Below are 14,622 nucleotides of genomic sequence, written 5' to 3' on the forward strand. Positions count from 1 at the left end.
CGTTTCTCGACTTGTGATTTTGGGCCCCGAAGTCGGGAGAACTTGGCTTAATTTGGAGCGGGTTAATTGGTAGAGAACAATGAATCGTGTTATAATGTGAGGCGGGACACCAGGAGTATCCTAATTTATATTTGAAAATGAGAGATTTCTAAATTATTCTGGAGGCTCGGAAAGCCGAAGCACCTTACATAAATCATTAAAATCATGGAAAAAAGAGTTAAAGACAGTCACCTGGATCGTCGACGTCCACAATGAAAAAAAATATACCGTCCTATTATTAATTAATTCTTAATTCCCACAAAGGCAAATAGTTGGATGCATGTAGGAAAATTATTTAAGAACAAGTCCAAATCACATGACAGTTATGCAGTAACTCGTGTTTCGAATTTTTCCGTGTTGTAGATTTTTCATGCTTATAGTAACTCCATTAAATTGGCCCTCTTGCTGTCACTCTTTGAAAACTTGCAATATGTAGCAAGGTTAGCCTTAATCATCGCCATATTTTCCGTCTTTTCGCCGCAGAATGTTTTGTTCAATCGGCCGAAACTGGAGCGGGAATTTGCCAAGGCAGTGACCCATCTGACGAAGCGATGGGAAACCGCACAAGAGCAGTACGATGACATCTGCAGATACCCGAACGATCGGAGCGAGGTAAGAGCGAAAAAAAAAAAACATATCGAAATCCAATGGTGGAACGGGTTATGATAGGACTACCCCAGTTCAGAAGTGACAGTCGGTCAATTAGTGAGACTGGTAATAAGGACTTTAGGCTGGTCTTCTGAAGCAACTTGGCAAAAGATCAGTGGGGAAATATGAAGCTATTCGCACTACGACGGTGTTTTAAGCAGCACGTCATTTCTTTAGACCTATAATATGATTCTCAATCAAAATCCACAACAAAACAAAACAAGAGAGGGTCTCCCGTGACTCGTGGCCATTTGCTTTAACGATAGTGGCCAAATTACCGCGCATTTCGATTTCTTTTTTCCAATACAAGAAATACTTAATGCGTATAGAATTTTATTTTGAAAGGAAAAAAAGGTATACCTTGAATATAGATTTGTAATGGGGGGGGGGGGGGTCAGGTTGGCGTAGCGGTACTTTCCTCGCCTTCCACCGCTGTGACCCGGGTTCGAATCGCGCCTGGGTCAATATGTGGATTGGGTTTTCAGTCCCTACCTGATTCCGTGGGTTTTCCCCTGGGTCAATATGTGGATTGGGTTTTCAGTCCCTACCTTATTCCGTGGGTTTTCCCCAAAATATTCTTCTGGGGTTTTCCTCTCACTGTCTTCTCTCCACAGGTTTCTTCAGGCTTGCGAGCTACAGTGCCTAAGGCACTTTTGAGGAATCCTTGGTTTCATTACCAGAAATGATTATTAATATATAATAATAATATAACGTGACACGGTCCGACACACACATTTAGAATGTTAGTGTATATAAATCGTTCTCCTGCTTTCTCCATAGAGCAAGGAAGATTGAACACAATGTATTTCAAATAACTTAGTAAGTACCTTTGGTATCGATAATCTTTTGAAAATGTGTCATTGACTGTGAATATTCCCTGTGTCCTGCTTGCAGATCCTCGAGTACCACGGGATGGAGACGCACAAGTCGGCCATTATGCAGCAAGTCGTGGGCTCGTTGATTTCCAGCTATACGGACAGTAAGCGTGGACCATCATGGTCCAGCTTTTTAATTTCGTATAGAACCCTTGCAGTGTGCGCCCTCAATGCGGGCAGTCGTTATTTAGATTCGGTACCAAGGAAAGTACAAACTGTATACTATTACAGAGGAACAAAAGAACTGCCTTAATGACGTCAGATTACAAGGGGTCAATTTGTTATCGGATCTAGAAATCGGGCGAACGGCGCTCTTAGTGTTTAACATAGGCCTAGTTCAAGACGTCCGGCCCAACTAAGTCATGTTATTCTAGACAACAATTTCTACTAAGGGGCTGATTAAACAAATTGGGATGGGACCCCTACCCCCCCCCCTTAACCCCCCCCTTACAACCCCCCCCCCCCCTTACAAACCCCCCCCCCCCCCTTCACCAGATCCGTCATCGGCAAGTACGTCCAAGCTTTACCAAATAAAGTATAGGGGCCTAGTCTTTAAATGTTTCATTTGGTGTTAATAAACCAATTGTTGTTGTTTTTTCAGAGAAACTTCTTCCAAACCACCTTGCACTGTTGCTGTCCTCGTGCCCGGATGTTGAAAGTGCCAAGGTTCCGTTGGCCATGGAGGTGCGTACACAAAGGGATCGATCAAGAAAACAACCGAAAAAGATTGAGATGTTATCAAGATTCTTATGAATTGAATTACAGTTGAAAGCAGCCAGCACACATTGACAGGAAAACTTACCTCTTTGCAACTATCTCGAGCTGTTTTAAAATTGCATTCTTTTGTAGAAAGTTGCCAGGGCCATCTTGAAGGAAGGCAAGAGCGAATCCTTTCAGACAATGACTCCAGTTGATGCTCTGGAATGGCTACAGTCGCCCTCTAGCGGCGAAGCAGGGAGAGACTTCGCTGACTTTCTTCAGCGTCACGGTCACAGATGTGTGAGAGAGGTAATGTGGTAAAATCCAATAATAAACTTTTCCCCATTCCTTCAACCAACCATTCTGTCCTTAAACAGCTTACTGCCAAACTGAAAGTTTAATAATTCCTTTTTAAATTTTCCCATTGAAACACGCAACTTTTAGAATTCCTAGTAACTTATTTGACGTCTACGTTTGTGAATACAATTCCAAATAAAAACGAGATAACTAATGCTGTTCCTGACAAAAACGAATCAGCTAACCCAGCCAAATGACTGTAGTTCCCTCTTTCATTTCTTTAGGTGGAGTTGCGAGACAAATCCTGGAGTATGGAACCACTCCAAGTCATACCATCATTGCAGGTATATCGATAATCGGGTTTGACTACTTAATAATCGGTAACCATAATTCCTTGAATGAAAAAAAGAAACGATGCGCTAGGCCAAAAAAAAAAAAATTGGTCTCTGGTCACACCAAAGTTCCGGAATTAACGCGGGGACGCGGCTTTTTTTTTTTTTTGCTTTTTTTTCTTTTTTTTTCTTCAAGCTTGGATTGTACAGAAGGTGGGGTACTATTTTGCTTTTTTTGGTGTCCTCATGTACATTGGTGTCCTCCATAATTTGCCTTGGTGATCTCGATCATTTGCCTTGGTGCAATTTCCCATTCCTTGGTGCTCTTTGGTAAAAAAATTTGAGGAGGTGCGGCAATAAAGGGCGATGTTGGAGCTACCGCGGAACATTTTGGAAAAAAAAAAAAGATTGACGCGCATGATTAAAATCGACGCGCGCGCTGACCAGAGACCGACTAATTTTTTTTTTTGGCCTGACATTGACTTTGTTTGTTGAATCAATGTTGTTTATTAGTAATTGGCTGACTACAAGACGATGCACGAATGGTTATATCAAAATGTACCCGGTTTTGTAGCACTCGTTCTGGTACTCGTACTCGAGTTATTTCGTACTCGAGTTTTTTTTCGTACTCGTATTATTGGTGCATATGCTCGCAAAAAAAAAACAACCTATACTCGTATTCGTAAAATTACTCGTACTCAATGCAAAACACTCTTTCTCGTGCTCATGAAAATGTTCTGCTGCAAAATATTTTTTTTTAGGTTTATGCAGGAAAACAATTTTCTTCTGTTTGGCAGGCGGTCGCATAGTTTTGTATGCCGAGTCTGACAGCCAAATGTCCCTGAGAACAATAGTATGTACCTTGATACTGCTTGTAGTCATGGACAAGTACTCGTATGGCTGGTATTGTTTTTGTTGTACATTTCCACAGGCAATTCTGGCGTCTGATTCCCACTCGTCGTCTGAGAAGAAACAGGTGCTGAGCGCGGCCGAAGCGATGGACGGTCTAGGACTAGCAATTCCTGCGCTTCGCAGGTAGGCCTGAAAGGTGCAAACTAAGGTTAAACCGGTATCGGATTATGTCTGAATAATCTGTACAAACACCTGTAATCCGGTGTTTCGAGTTACCGTCACCAGCAGAAGAAGTTAAGCCAAGGAGCTCTAACAATCTTATTATAACCAGGCCCGGATTAAGTGTTTCGTAGGCCCTGGGCACCAGTGTTCCGAAGAATGGAGAAGCAAAAGGAAAGGAAGAGGGAATAAGAACAAAGTGGAGAATGTAAATAATAAACTACTGCTGCTTAAAACTCCGCGAAGCTAACCCCCATGGCAAAAGATTGTACATTCTGTCATGTCGGCACAACTTAATGCTGCCGCGCGATGTCGCTTCATGGGGGTTGACAGCTACTGCTGTGCAAAACACAAGCACGTGCTCGCTCGCACAGCTACGAATTGAGCTGATTCTTACTAGTGACGACTCAAAATAACGAGGGCATATTTCGATAGAGAGTCAAGCTACAATTTTGATATTTGCGCCACAGAGCATCTGCAATCCAAAAATGTCCCAGGGCTCTTAGGCATCCCCGGACCCCACGCCTGCAGGGCTTAGCGCTCGCTGTCTAGGATCAGGGAACAGGCCTTGAACAAGGTATGCGCAAAGGTACTGAGCATGTACATGCAGTTTTGCGACAATGAAATAAAAAAATTATAGCTGGATGGAATTTTGTATTTTCGAGCAATTTTAAAGATTAATTTCGAACGATTGCAGTATACAAGCTCTTATATAACAAATGTATCATTCTTGCAGTTGTCCTCCGATAGAAAAGAAAGAAAATAAAACAAAAAGTTATGTGGCGATGGCCAAGTCTTCAGGAGTCGGACTTATGACCCTAACTCAATGAGCCCCTTACCGACTTCCATATAGAACTCTTCTGGGTCTCGGTACCCGGCCCACCACACCTCCTTCCCTGTCCATCCATGTAACTCGAAAGTCAGGCACCATAAAGGGAGGAAACGAGGTGGCACCCTAAGCCTTGCTGCCGAGTCAGCAAAAGAACCCCGTACCTATACGCAGATGCCAACCTGGACTTCGCAGACAGTCCCAACTTGTGAGTCAGCTTACCGACCGACCGAGCTAACTGCTGTTGGTAAATGACGACGGCAAATTAATACTCTTAAATGACAGAACCGCGGGCATAGAAAACCAAAAAATGACCAAGCGGGTTCGAACCCCTAACCCTGGATCCGCTGTCAGACAGCTTAACGAGTAAGCTGTTTCAGTAAGTGCTTTTCTCTTTGCATTTAAAACATAATCATTATTTCCGCAGTGGTAGAGTTACTTTGTGTTTCATAGCTGCACAAAAGATGCATCAGCATCGCGCTATACACATGAATGCTGTTACGTAACTCTTTTCTACAATCATTCTTATGTACCGAGCAGATGACTATTCAGAGTCACTACGAGCAATTAACCTTACCAAGCTCGTCCTTATTCTGTCTCATCAATTGTTTTGCGTCGCGCGTCTTTCGGCCGGCACTGACATGTCGGACTGATTGAGAGAAATTCTAGGAAGTTTCCCCTACCTCATTATATTTATATCAAACTACTGACCCGTTTACAAATATTTACCAGGGAATTTTGAATTTGTTTGTCTGATTCTAATTCAGATCCCTTAGCTAAAATTCATCCTTGGGAAAATACTTACGCCAAGTCTAGTGAATGATGACATTATAATACAATGTCGCATTAACGTCAGCCGGTGCATGATCAGAATCGTGACCACGCGAGTGCAATGACGTCCAGTGGTGTAAATCTGTGCCGGCGAGTGGGGGGGGGGGGGGAGGATGGGGGATGACCATGCTTCAGAACAACAGACTTTACACGTACATTTTATACGTAGGGCCAATGCGTACATGCAGCACAGCGTCAGTTGGTGAAATCGAGAATTCTGAGAGAGACCCTAAAACATTTTTAAAAACTTTTCTCTGCGCGTGTGGGTGTGTGTGGGTAGGCCTATAGGCCTATGTGTTTTATGGCACACTGCGGTATTTTCGTAGGTCCTCCGCCAAGTTTTCGTAGCCCCCAAATTTTTCGTAGGCCCCCATTTTTTCGTAGGCCCTAGGCACAGTGCCTACTGTGCCTATTGGGTAATCCAGGCCTGATTATAACTGGAAACGCCATAGCTAAGAGGACGCCATTAACTGCAAACGTTCTGTGATGGACATAAGTCTACATTGGATTTCCTCACCAGTGTTAAACAGATATGATACTAAAAGTATATTTCTTTTTTCAATTATTTGATATTTTTTCAACTTAAAGATGGTTTTAGCCCTTGGTATTAGACTTAGCTCTGTCCTAGTTTTTTTTTTCTTATGAAGCTCGTACCATCCTTTGCTGATTATAGTCCAAATAATTCGGCAGTACCGGCTACCGTTTCAGGTTCAACCGGCCAGCCGACCACGCAGGCACGGTAAGACGTTACATGTATACTGGAAAAAGTCACGCACGAATCTCATTATTTTAAATCAGTGTTTTTCCGACTTCGATTGACAGGAAAGTTCTTGTTTCTTACCTCTTGCCGAAAGCCAGGGAGGGCGTGGCTGCTCGGGAAGCCAGTAAGGTAAGGGGAAACATTCATGTATCTGACCAGGAATCAGGGTCAGATTTGACCTGACACTCCTCTGGGTCCAAATGACAAATTGTCGTTTAAAACGACAAGTTTCTTTACAAAATATAGAGCACGAAAATGACAAATTGTTGTGTCAAAATTTTGACCAAAAAAAAGTGTCAGGTCAAATCCGACCGGGATCGTGTCTGATTCGGGACTTCTAATTCACTAGACTATCGAGGATCACGGACTTCGAGTTTTGTAACAAAAACTACATGACAATTATAGAATCGAGAAAAGCAGGACCTTTTTGAGATGAACATACTGTTTTGACAAACTAACAACATTTCGTTGTTGGCGTTTACAGTCGATGTTCATCAAGATCAACCACCGCTTGAAAGAAGCCTGTTGGAGACTTGCAACCTGATGGTCAGAGAGGTATGGTTTTATCTTTAGATCTTATTGTCAAAAAATGTACATTATCAATTTAAAAGAAATAAAAAGGCACACGCATCAATAAAGCCAGCAAATTCCTTTTAATATTTGACTCAAATAGCCTGTTCGTATTAGACCTTTACATAGGGTTAAACGCATCATGCATTTATTATTTTTCACGAAAAAATACCAAAAAAGGCGTTGTAGTCTCAAAATTTCATGAAGCCACGCAGAGAAAGTGAAATTGACAATGATTTTAGATTCAAATTTTTCAAACACAACATACTGATTTTTTTTGTACTGTGTTCGGCTTCTTGTGCAGGGCCGACTTCCTGACGAGGATCTGCTGTTTTTCTTCACTCTCGACGAAATCGGCAGGTTCCTGCGAGACCGCTCACCAGCGCTGATTTCACGGTAAGGGAGACCAACAAGGCACCATAAGAAGAGTAAACAAAAGTCAGAAGAAGAGTAATGAAGACTATTTTTAAATCGCTGTTACGCATTCCCTTTTCCCTCTACGGATATGTGATATCTGAAAACAGAGAGGGACAAAGAGGAAAAAAGCGCACCCCATATAGCGGCAAATGAGGTCCCCGCTTCTCGAATTGGCCTTTGTAAAGTTTTGGTTCTAGACCCGCCCTTGCAATCTCCGATTTGATTGACCATTGTTTTACATATATTTGATTTCATAAATTGCAGATGGCAGATAGGTTTATTGCTTCTGTAGACCCTTTTATTTTACATTTGTTTTATACTGTTTTCCCTGCCAATTTTGATGTGGCCTGCGTAGCTGAATACCGAAATGCCTGCTTGAAATGTAGCTTAATGTCACGTGCTCATAGTCTCATGCATATCTTTTAACTGCAGGAAGAATTTCAAAGTGATATTCGTTGCAATTTGTTTCTATAGAAACGTCTAATGTTTTAGGCACAAATGTGGTTTTTTTTTCATTGGCATGGTCGGGTTCAAAGGGCACAGCGAAGGCGCCGTTTGTTGCCAGAGATGAATGAAATGAGGTTCGAGCTGGTGTTTGCTGGTCGACCAACGCCGGTGAGTGTCGAGGGCAAACAAAATATACAGGGTGGATAAAAAAGGAAACCGAGATATTATTGCTAATTGGAACAGAATAGGGCACATGTGAATCAAAGGGAGATATCCTCTGTTAGGGTTGAATCTCCTCTTTAAAATGACACTCTGATCATGTCATTACATTCACGGTTGACTGAGCAGTGACCAATTTTATAAACGGGTCTATTTAGAGAGTTGCGCGACTTTTCATGGCGAAATCTCTTTTTTCCCCACCTGCCTTGATTGGCAACCATACAGCCTTTCACTCTGTGACAAAATTAATGACACATAAACCACAATGAACAGTGGCGCAAGTCTCGAAATAGACCCTTTCATCCAACTGGTCACTGCTCAGTCAACCGTGAATGGTAATGACATGATCAGGGTGTCATTTTCAAGAGGAGATTCAACCCTAACAGAGGATATCTCCTTTGATTCACATTTTTTTTATCCACCCTGTATATTATTTTGCTCGTGTCAACTCAAACATTTTCAACTTTCTCCTACATCAGATTTCCCATATATGATACGTAAACCCGTGTTTCCATCTACAGCAACGATAACATTCCCTTATATCATTCATGAAGTTTTGATACATTTACAATGAGACTCTTCACTAAGGGCGTAAACGCAACACTTTCAAGTTAAACTATGCAATTTACAAAAAAAAACCACACACACACACAAAAACATGCCCCCAATATCCAACAAAAGCCTTAGAAACGGCAGTCGGATATCACCATGAAATATTAAGTCTGTCGTTTCCACCAACTTAAATATGATGACATGCAGTTGTTGAAAATTGTCGTCCAAATTTGATTAAAGATGATTCTGTCCAGCGTTCTTTATATTATTTGAAAATAAAGCCGTTTCAGCTCTGTGACAAGTAGTGATCATGGAGACGCAAGTTCAGAACAAACTAGTTAGATATACTTTTTTTAAACTAAATTTGATTGAAATTAAAACTAGTCAATTCCATTTTGATTTTCTGATGTAAAAAAAGTTAGCATAGGCCCAACTGTTCATGGCCCTCACGGGTCATATTGTATACTGGTTCCCGGTCCCATAAAATATACATTCGAAGTCGGAATGATGATGGAGGGACTGGGAACCAGCCTAGAGTCATTGTCATGGCGCCCTCTTCAGACCATGCATAAGAGCATGGTTTGTTTGAATGGTACCCGCGCTCTCGCGTCACTCGCAGCTTGCTAGATATTCTGCCGCAAAGTTCACTGACCGGTACACCTGATAGCAAATGATGACGTTATCACGCAAGGATGACAAAACTCCCGTGCCTATTCCGAAAGTCAATCCGTCGTTATAGCAGAAAATAATTTTCATAATTGCCACTTCTCCACGAATCTTCCAGCTGCTTCGTGTCGCCTGTCTTTCCGAAAAAATTAATTGAAATTATCATTTTGTGATTGGCAACGCAAGGGCGGAATTGAGTGGAGAAGTACGCTGATGCTGGACTTCTGCTGAAGATAAGATTGGTAATTTCCCTCTGGAGCAGATAATTGACAGTTATTATGACACCACCTCCGGAATAAAAATCCTTCGTGGCTTCTTGATATTCATCAGCGGAATAAAAGAAATTGAACGATGATATCAGTGGTACTGTGGTTATCATGATTCCAAAGGACTGCTTACACAAGACAATTCGGAGCTTACTTAAGCAAAGTGAAACGGCTGATTCATAAGAATTCGGCCCATACTGATGATGTCCCCTACGCTTGGCATAAACGTGGCTTTGATGTGTTAGGGACAGGAAAAATGACACTAATTCTCCAACGCTCTCTGCAGAGAATAGAACTTTGGGACAAAACACCGAAACGTCTTCAATCGGTAAAACTGCTTAATCTTCCCGGAGTGTCTGCTGGCAAATAATCTACCTGATGAGTTACCATCTTGGTTCCTTTGTTTCAGCATGATAATGAAGTTTTTAAAAAACAGCTACTTTGTGCAAGAAATGTAGCATGTCTGCCAACACGTTGATGGTAACATCCATTGGTGGACGAGCAGTCCTGCAAGCTATTACCAAGTCAGCAGCTGACAAACTCATCTTAATGATGCAAATTGCTGGTGGAATTCACTGCATCATGTGACAAACTTGGAATTTTGTGACAGTTTGAAATTGTGACTTTTGTTTACTTTAATTGCCCAGTCGCGAGGTTCACAGTTTGTTTTCAAAAAAAAATATTGCCAGCATCATCAACATAATTACACCAAGTCTTTGTGCGGTACTATACATTGTTTTACCACACGCATTCTTTGTAGGCCTAAACGTCGAGGGGAGCTACATAATTCAGAACAATCTAACTTGGATGGAAGTTTGAGATTTGAACAACTTTGAGTATAGACAAGGAACATGGATCGGTCTTCTCTGGGCGGTACAACAGCCGCTCCGGCGAGTATTGTGAGTTCGAGTGACGGAGTTCTGCTGGTGATCTACGCGTTCATCGGCGGCATAGGCATGGTGGGTAACGGTCTGGTCTGCTTGATCTTCACCGTCAGACGCCAAGCCTTCGGCTCCGTCACCAATCTCCTTATATTAAACCAATCCATGATAGACCTGGTCGACTCGGTGCTGTTTCTTATTCTACGATTTGGTCCCCAGTTTTCTAGTCTTTCGGGCGCCAACGGCAGCGTCTGGAGCGAACTGGTCTGCCGGCTGTGGTTCTCCGAGTACATCATGTGGTCGCTCTTTATCGCATCGACTGTTAACCTACTCTTCGTGACGCTGGAGCGATACTTCGCCATCTGCCATGCCGTGCGTCACCGGTCTCTCTTCACCGTTCGGCGCGCAAACATCGGCCGCGGCTTGGTGTGGTTGATAGGCTTCAGCTACCAGTCCTACTGGGCGGTGTTACATCGTGTGACTGCTGACGGTGAGTGCTACGCGGTCTGGCCCAGCCTTACCGTCCAAGCCTTCCTTGGCACTGTGTTCTTCTGCTGTGAGTACCTCATCCCCCTCAGCATCATGACGTTCAGTTACATCAGCATCATCGTCATGCTTCGCAACAGATCAAGACGCACCAACGCCAACACATTCCAGAGGACCAAACGTAACGTTACCCTAACCCTGTGCTTCGTGTCGGTGTCATACACTGTGTGCTGGACGCCGACCGAATTCTCCTACCTCATGTACAACATGGGCCACGAGTACGACTTCAGCAGCTCCACGCACTACATCTTCACCGTGTTAGTCCTGCTCAATATGTGCATCAATCCTCTCATCTATCTAATCAAGTACAAGCGTTTCCAAGTGGAACTGAAAAAGATCTTTTTCCGTCGATGTTGCGGGTATAATCGGGTGGACTCCCTCCCTGGCCCGACCGGCACTGCACTGTCCGTTGTGGCCGTAGCATCCGGGGGACCGTGGGGCGTGGCGCCACTGTAATAACAAACGCATATGTGACACTATCTTCCCAATTATGTGATGTCTTTGAACCAAAATTGACATCAAAGACTTGCCCTTAGAGATATCACTGAAGTAGTTACATCAGAAAAACAAACTATACCAATTATATATAACAATAGAAGAAGGATTTGACAACACAATGACGTAATATGACTTAAGGGTGCTGGCAAATGTCGCTTTTTTCAATCGGATTGACTATGGAGAGACCATCCGTAGACATCATCATGTACCGAACATTAAGGTTACGAGAAGGAATGTTGGAGGCCCAACGCAACATACAAGACTAACGCTTACTTCCCTCTCATACTGTCGCCAAGCGTCTTATATATGAGCCTCAAATTAATCCAGTTATTTAATGTTATTACTGTATATACAATTTGGAAACCTTGCAATGAAGAATTTTAGTGTCATGAAGTTTAGTCCGATATTCAAAAAAGGTGGTATCAGAAAATTGGCCACACATTCGGGCAGTGGCGCAACTGAACAAAAAAATCCTACAATTTCTAGCAAGTGACCTACCGTGAGCTGCACTTCGTTCACAAGACTTTGTGAAACGGATTAGCCCCGAACCCCGCCAGCAACCTTGGATAGAGTGCGATGGGGGACGAGCGAAGGTAGGCCCGTGCCTTAATCCGCTACTGTACATTAATTTGGTACCGTTGTTAATGAACAAACTTTAGTTTAGCCCCTGAGGAATGGGTTAAATTAAGACTTACATGATATAATAAAACCGAGAGATTGAAGGTACAAACGTTCTTGGCGAACTCGACCATTCATCGCGTGTAACAACGATAGTCTGCTCACGTTATCCTCTGAAATTTGAAGATATTTCTATCCTTCCTTACCCCCCTAAACTGTCGCAAATCGTGATAAGATAACAATAGATGAGAACATTACTGAGTCGGCATGAACAACATAGCTAATAATCACGTGTCACATCACGTGCGAAGCGAGATAAACTGCAAGTATTGAGAAATCTTCGGCCCCGAGAAAAGTCTGATCGCCGCCCCACCTACCTTTCCACCACCATCATCATATTGAAAACAAAAAAGGAACACGTCTTTTGCTCTGAATGAAAGTGGTATTTTTCCCCTCATATATCCGCTTCTTGGTGTTTTTGTTGGGTAGATGTCGGAGGAAGAGGACGTTAGAGCAGAATTCAAACTGGAAGGTGAGTCACGCCATGACCATCGATTTCGTGAAAATATGCAATAGATGTTGTCAAATCATTGAGGCAAAATTATAACAAAGGTCTGAAAAATCTAACTACGTTTATTGTCAGAAAACTTTGGAATTAAAATTAAAGCTCCTTTAATGTTATTTATGTCCTTTCGGGAAATGTCTATCGTTTGTCGTGCTTCAAACTTTAAGAAAAACATTTATTATCATAATTATTTAAAATAAGCTACATAAATATGATGGATAACGGTTGATCACAGACATTTTGCGGGTGAAATGATTCCCTTGTGCATGTAGTTACTGGATATAATGATTTCTCTTTGGTGGCAGGAACACCCATCAGCCAAGGAATTGTGAAGAGCACAGCGAGGGTTGTGACTTGCCTCCGAGATGCCAATAGCATCAAGGTAATAATACTGATGATAAGGGTGTGGCCCAAGAACAGTGGAGTAACTTGGGTTCAGTTTGCGAGGGCGGGCACACTTAGGGGCGTCATTTCTAGAGGGGAACTGAATGCATTTTTTAACAATAAAACGCTTATTTTTGCATTCCCAAAATTCTTGGGAAAGGCATCAACCAGGGGAGGCGCGTCCCCATTGTAGCTACGCCACTGCCTAAGATGGTACAACAAAGTTATGACGTTATGTATGGGTGTTACAGGTGTTAGAATGCTTGAGATGGGTCCACATCAGTGTTATAGACATGTTCCTAATTTACCATCACAGGCTTCATTAGATTTTCGAGTTGGACTGAAGTGCTAAAGGCAGTATAACCTGGTAATTCCGTATCAGATATAACATTTAAAACACGATTCAATTATAAAGATAGTTGTTAGTGGCGTAAACTAAGGTTGGTGGGGGGCAGCTCAAGGCCTGCGCCCCCTTTCAGAACTCGAAGAAGGCAAAAGATAGCTTTGTATTGCTTGAGACTATGACCGAACACATTGTGTTCCCCCCTCCAGAAAATAAATCCCCCTTCTTAACCTCTCCGTTGCAACTGGGATCCCAGTCTACGCTACTGGTTGTAGGAATAGTATTATCTGGCTTAAGTTATCTCGAAAAATTTCCCACATCATCCAGCATGAGGGCCATATAAATACCAATGCTTTATCTAAGAATTCTTGTCGACGTGGCCTGATCTGATCCTGTGCTTTCTCATATAGAAAGGAGACATCCTGATCACCCGTATCACGGATATCGGCTGGAGCCCATACTTCCCCCTCATCGGAGGACTGGTCACCGAGATAGGGGGCGTCCTCTCCCATGGTATGTAGCGAGAATGGGCGCGATCGCGCAAGAAACATTTTAAATGCATTTGATGGATGGGGTTTACTTGGGAACGCAACAACGCCTGTAGGGTTTCGGTTGACGTAGTTGTGTCATTAATATAATAATAAAAACATCCAGGACCTCCATCCACTAGGACATTTTTAGTTCGATGGATACCAGAAGGCGTCCCATTTCAATTCAAACTGTATTGATATAGTTAATTCACTTTTGATACAAAGGTGCATGTGAAAAAGGCACGGAAGGAAATTAGGAGGAATCGTTTGATTGAACTTTATTGGTGCGCCTAAATAAAGTAAAGGGCGTTCCTTCAGCTGTGGCGCGCCTTGCATTGTTGGTTCATTTGTGCCCCTCATACAGAACTATCGCTGATCATTCACGGCGACCCCTTCAATGGCGAAGGCATTGTGCTTGCTGTTGGACAGAGCAGCAGCCCCATGCCGGATTATCCGAACAATAGCTAGCACAACGTGCTTTCGCCATTGAAGGGGGCCTCCTTGCTCGGAATGGTTTGTAGTCATGAACATAACAACGCTTCCTTTACCTAAACTAGGGCCGATGATCACTAATACGTGTATTTCGTTTTAAACATATCACTGATTAATTGTCCTTGACAGGTGCCGTGGTGGCCCGGGAGTATGGTATCCCGTGTGTCGTGAATGTGCAGCGGGCAACAAGTGTTTTCAAGTCAGGTATCAATATAATGAAATATCAAACCATTATGATCATGAAGGG

The 14,622-nt window shown here is 42.8% G+C and overlaps 2 protein-coding genes across 2 annotated transcripts in view; both read left to right on the forward strand.

The window, feature by feature from the left end:
• LOC119737774 (uncharacterized phosphotransferase YvkC-like) overlaps window positions 1–14,622 on the forward strand; it is a 32,170-nt gene that overhangs the window by 15,755 nt on the left and 1,793 nt on the right. The window contains 15 exon segments of the mRNA XM_038212369.1: window positions 523–651; window positions 1,582–1,666; window positions 2,164–2,246; window positions 2,412–2,570; window positions 2,843–2,902; window positions 3,822–3,925; window positions 6,444–6,510; window positions 6,866–6,914; window positions 6,917–6,936; window positions 7,256–7,347; window positions 7,905–7,983; window positions 12,551–12,593; window positions 12,932–13,008; window positions 13,764–13,866; window positions 14,505–14,579. Coding sequence (XP_038068297.1) covers window positions 523–651; window positions 1,582–1,666; window positions 2,164–2,246; window positions 2,412–2,570; window positions 2,843–2,902; window positions 3,822–3,925; window positions 6,444–6,510; window positions 6,866–6,914; window positions 6,917–6,936; window positions 7,256–7,347; window positions 7,905–7,983; window positions 12,551–12,593; window positions 12,932–13,008; window positions 13,764–13,866; window positions 14,505–14,579 — 1,225 coding nt within the window.
• LOC119737775 (neuropeptide Y receptor type 6-like) lies at window positions 9,043–11,427 on the forward strand. The gene has a single exon (XM_038212370.1). It carries the CDS (start codon window positions 10,370–10,372, stop codon window positions 11,399–11,401), a length of 1,032 nt encoding a protein of 343 aa, XP_038068298.1. The 5' UTR covers window positions 9,043–10,369; the 3' UTR covers window positions 11,402–11,427.

Source organism: Patiria miniata, unplaced genomic scaffold (genome assembly GCF_015706575.1).
Source record: "Patiria miniata isolate m_02_andy unplaced genomic scaffold, ASM1570657v1 HiC_scaffold_3, whole genome shotgun sequence".
Lineage (NCBI taxonomy): Eukaryota > Metazoa > Echinodermata > Asteroidea > Valvatida > Asterinidae > Patiria > Patiria miniata.

Excerpts from the sequence above, each read along its gene's own strand:
- LOC119737775 (XM_038212370.1), top strand. The coding sequence starts at position 10,370 with ATGGATCGGTCTTCTCTGGGCGGTACAACAGCCGCTCCGGCGAGTATT.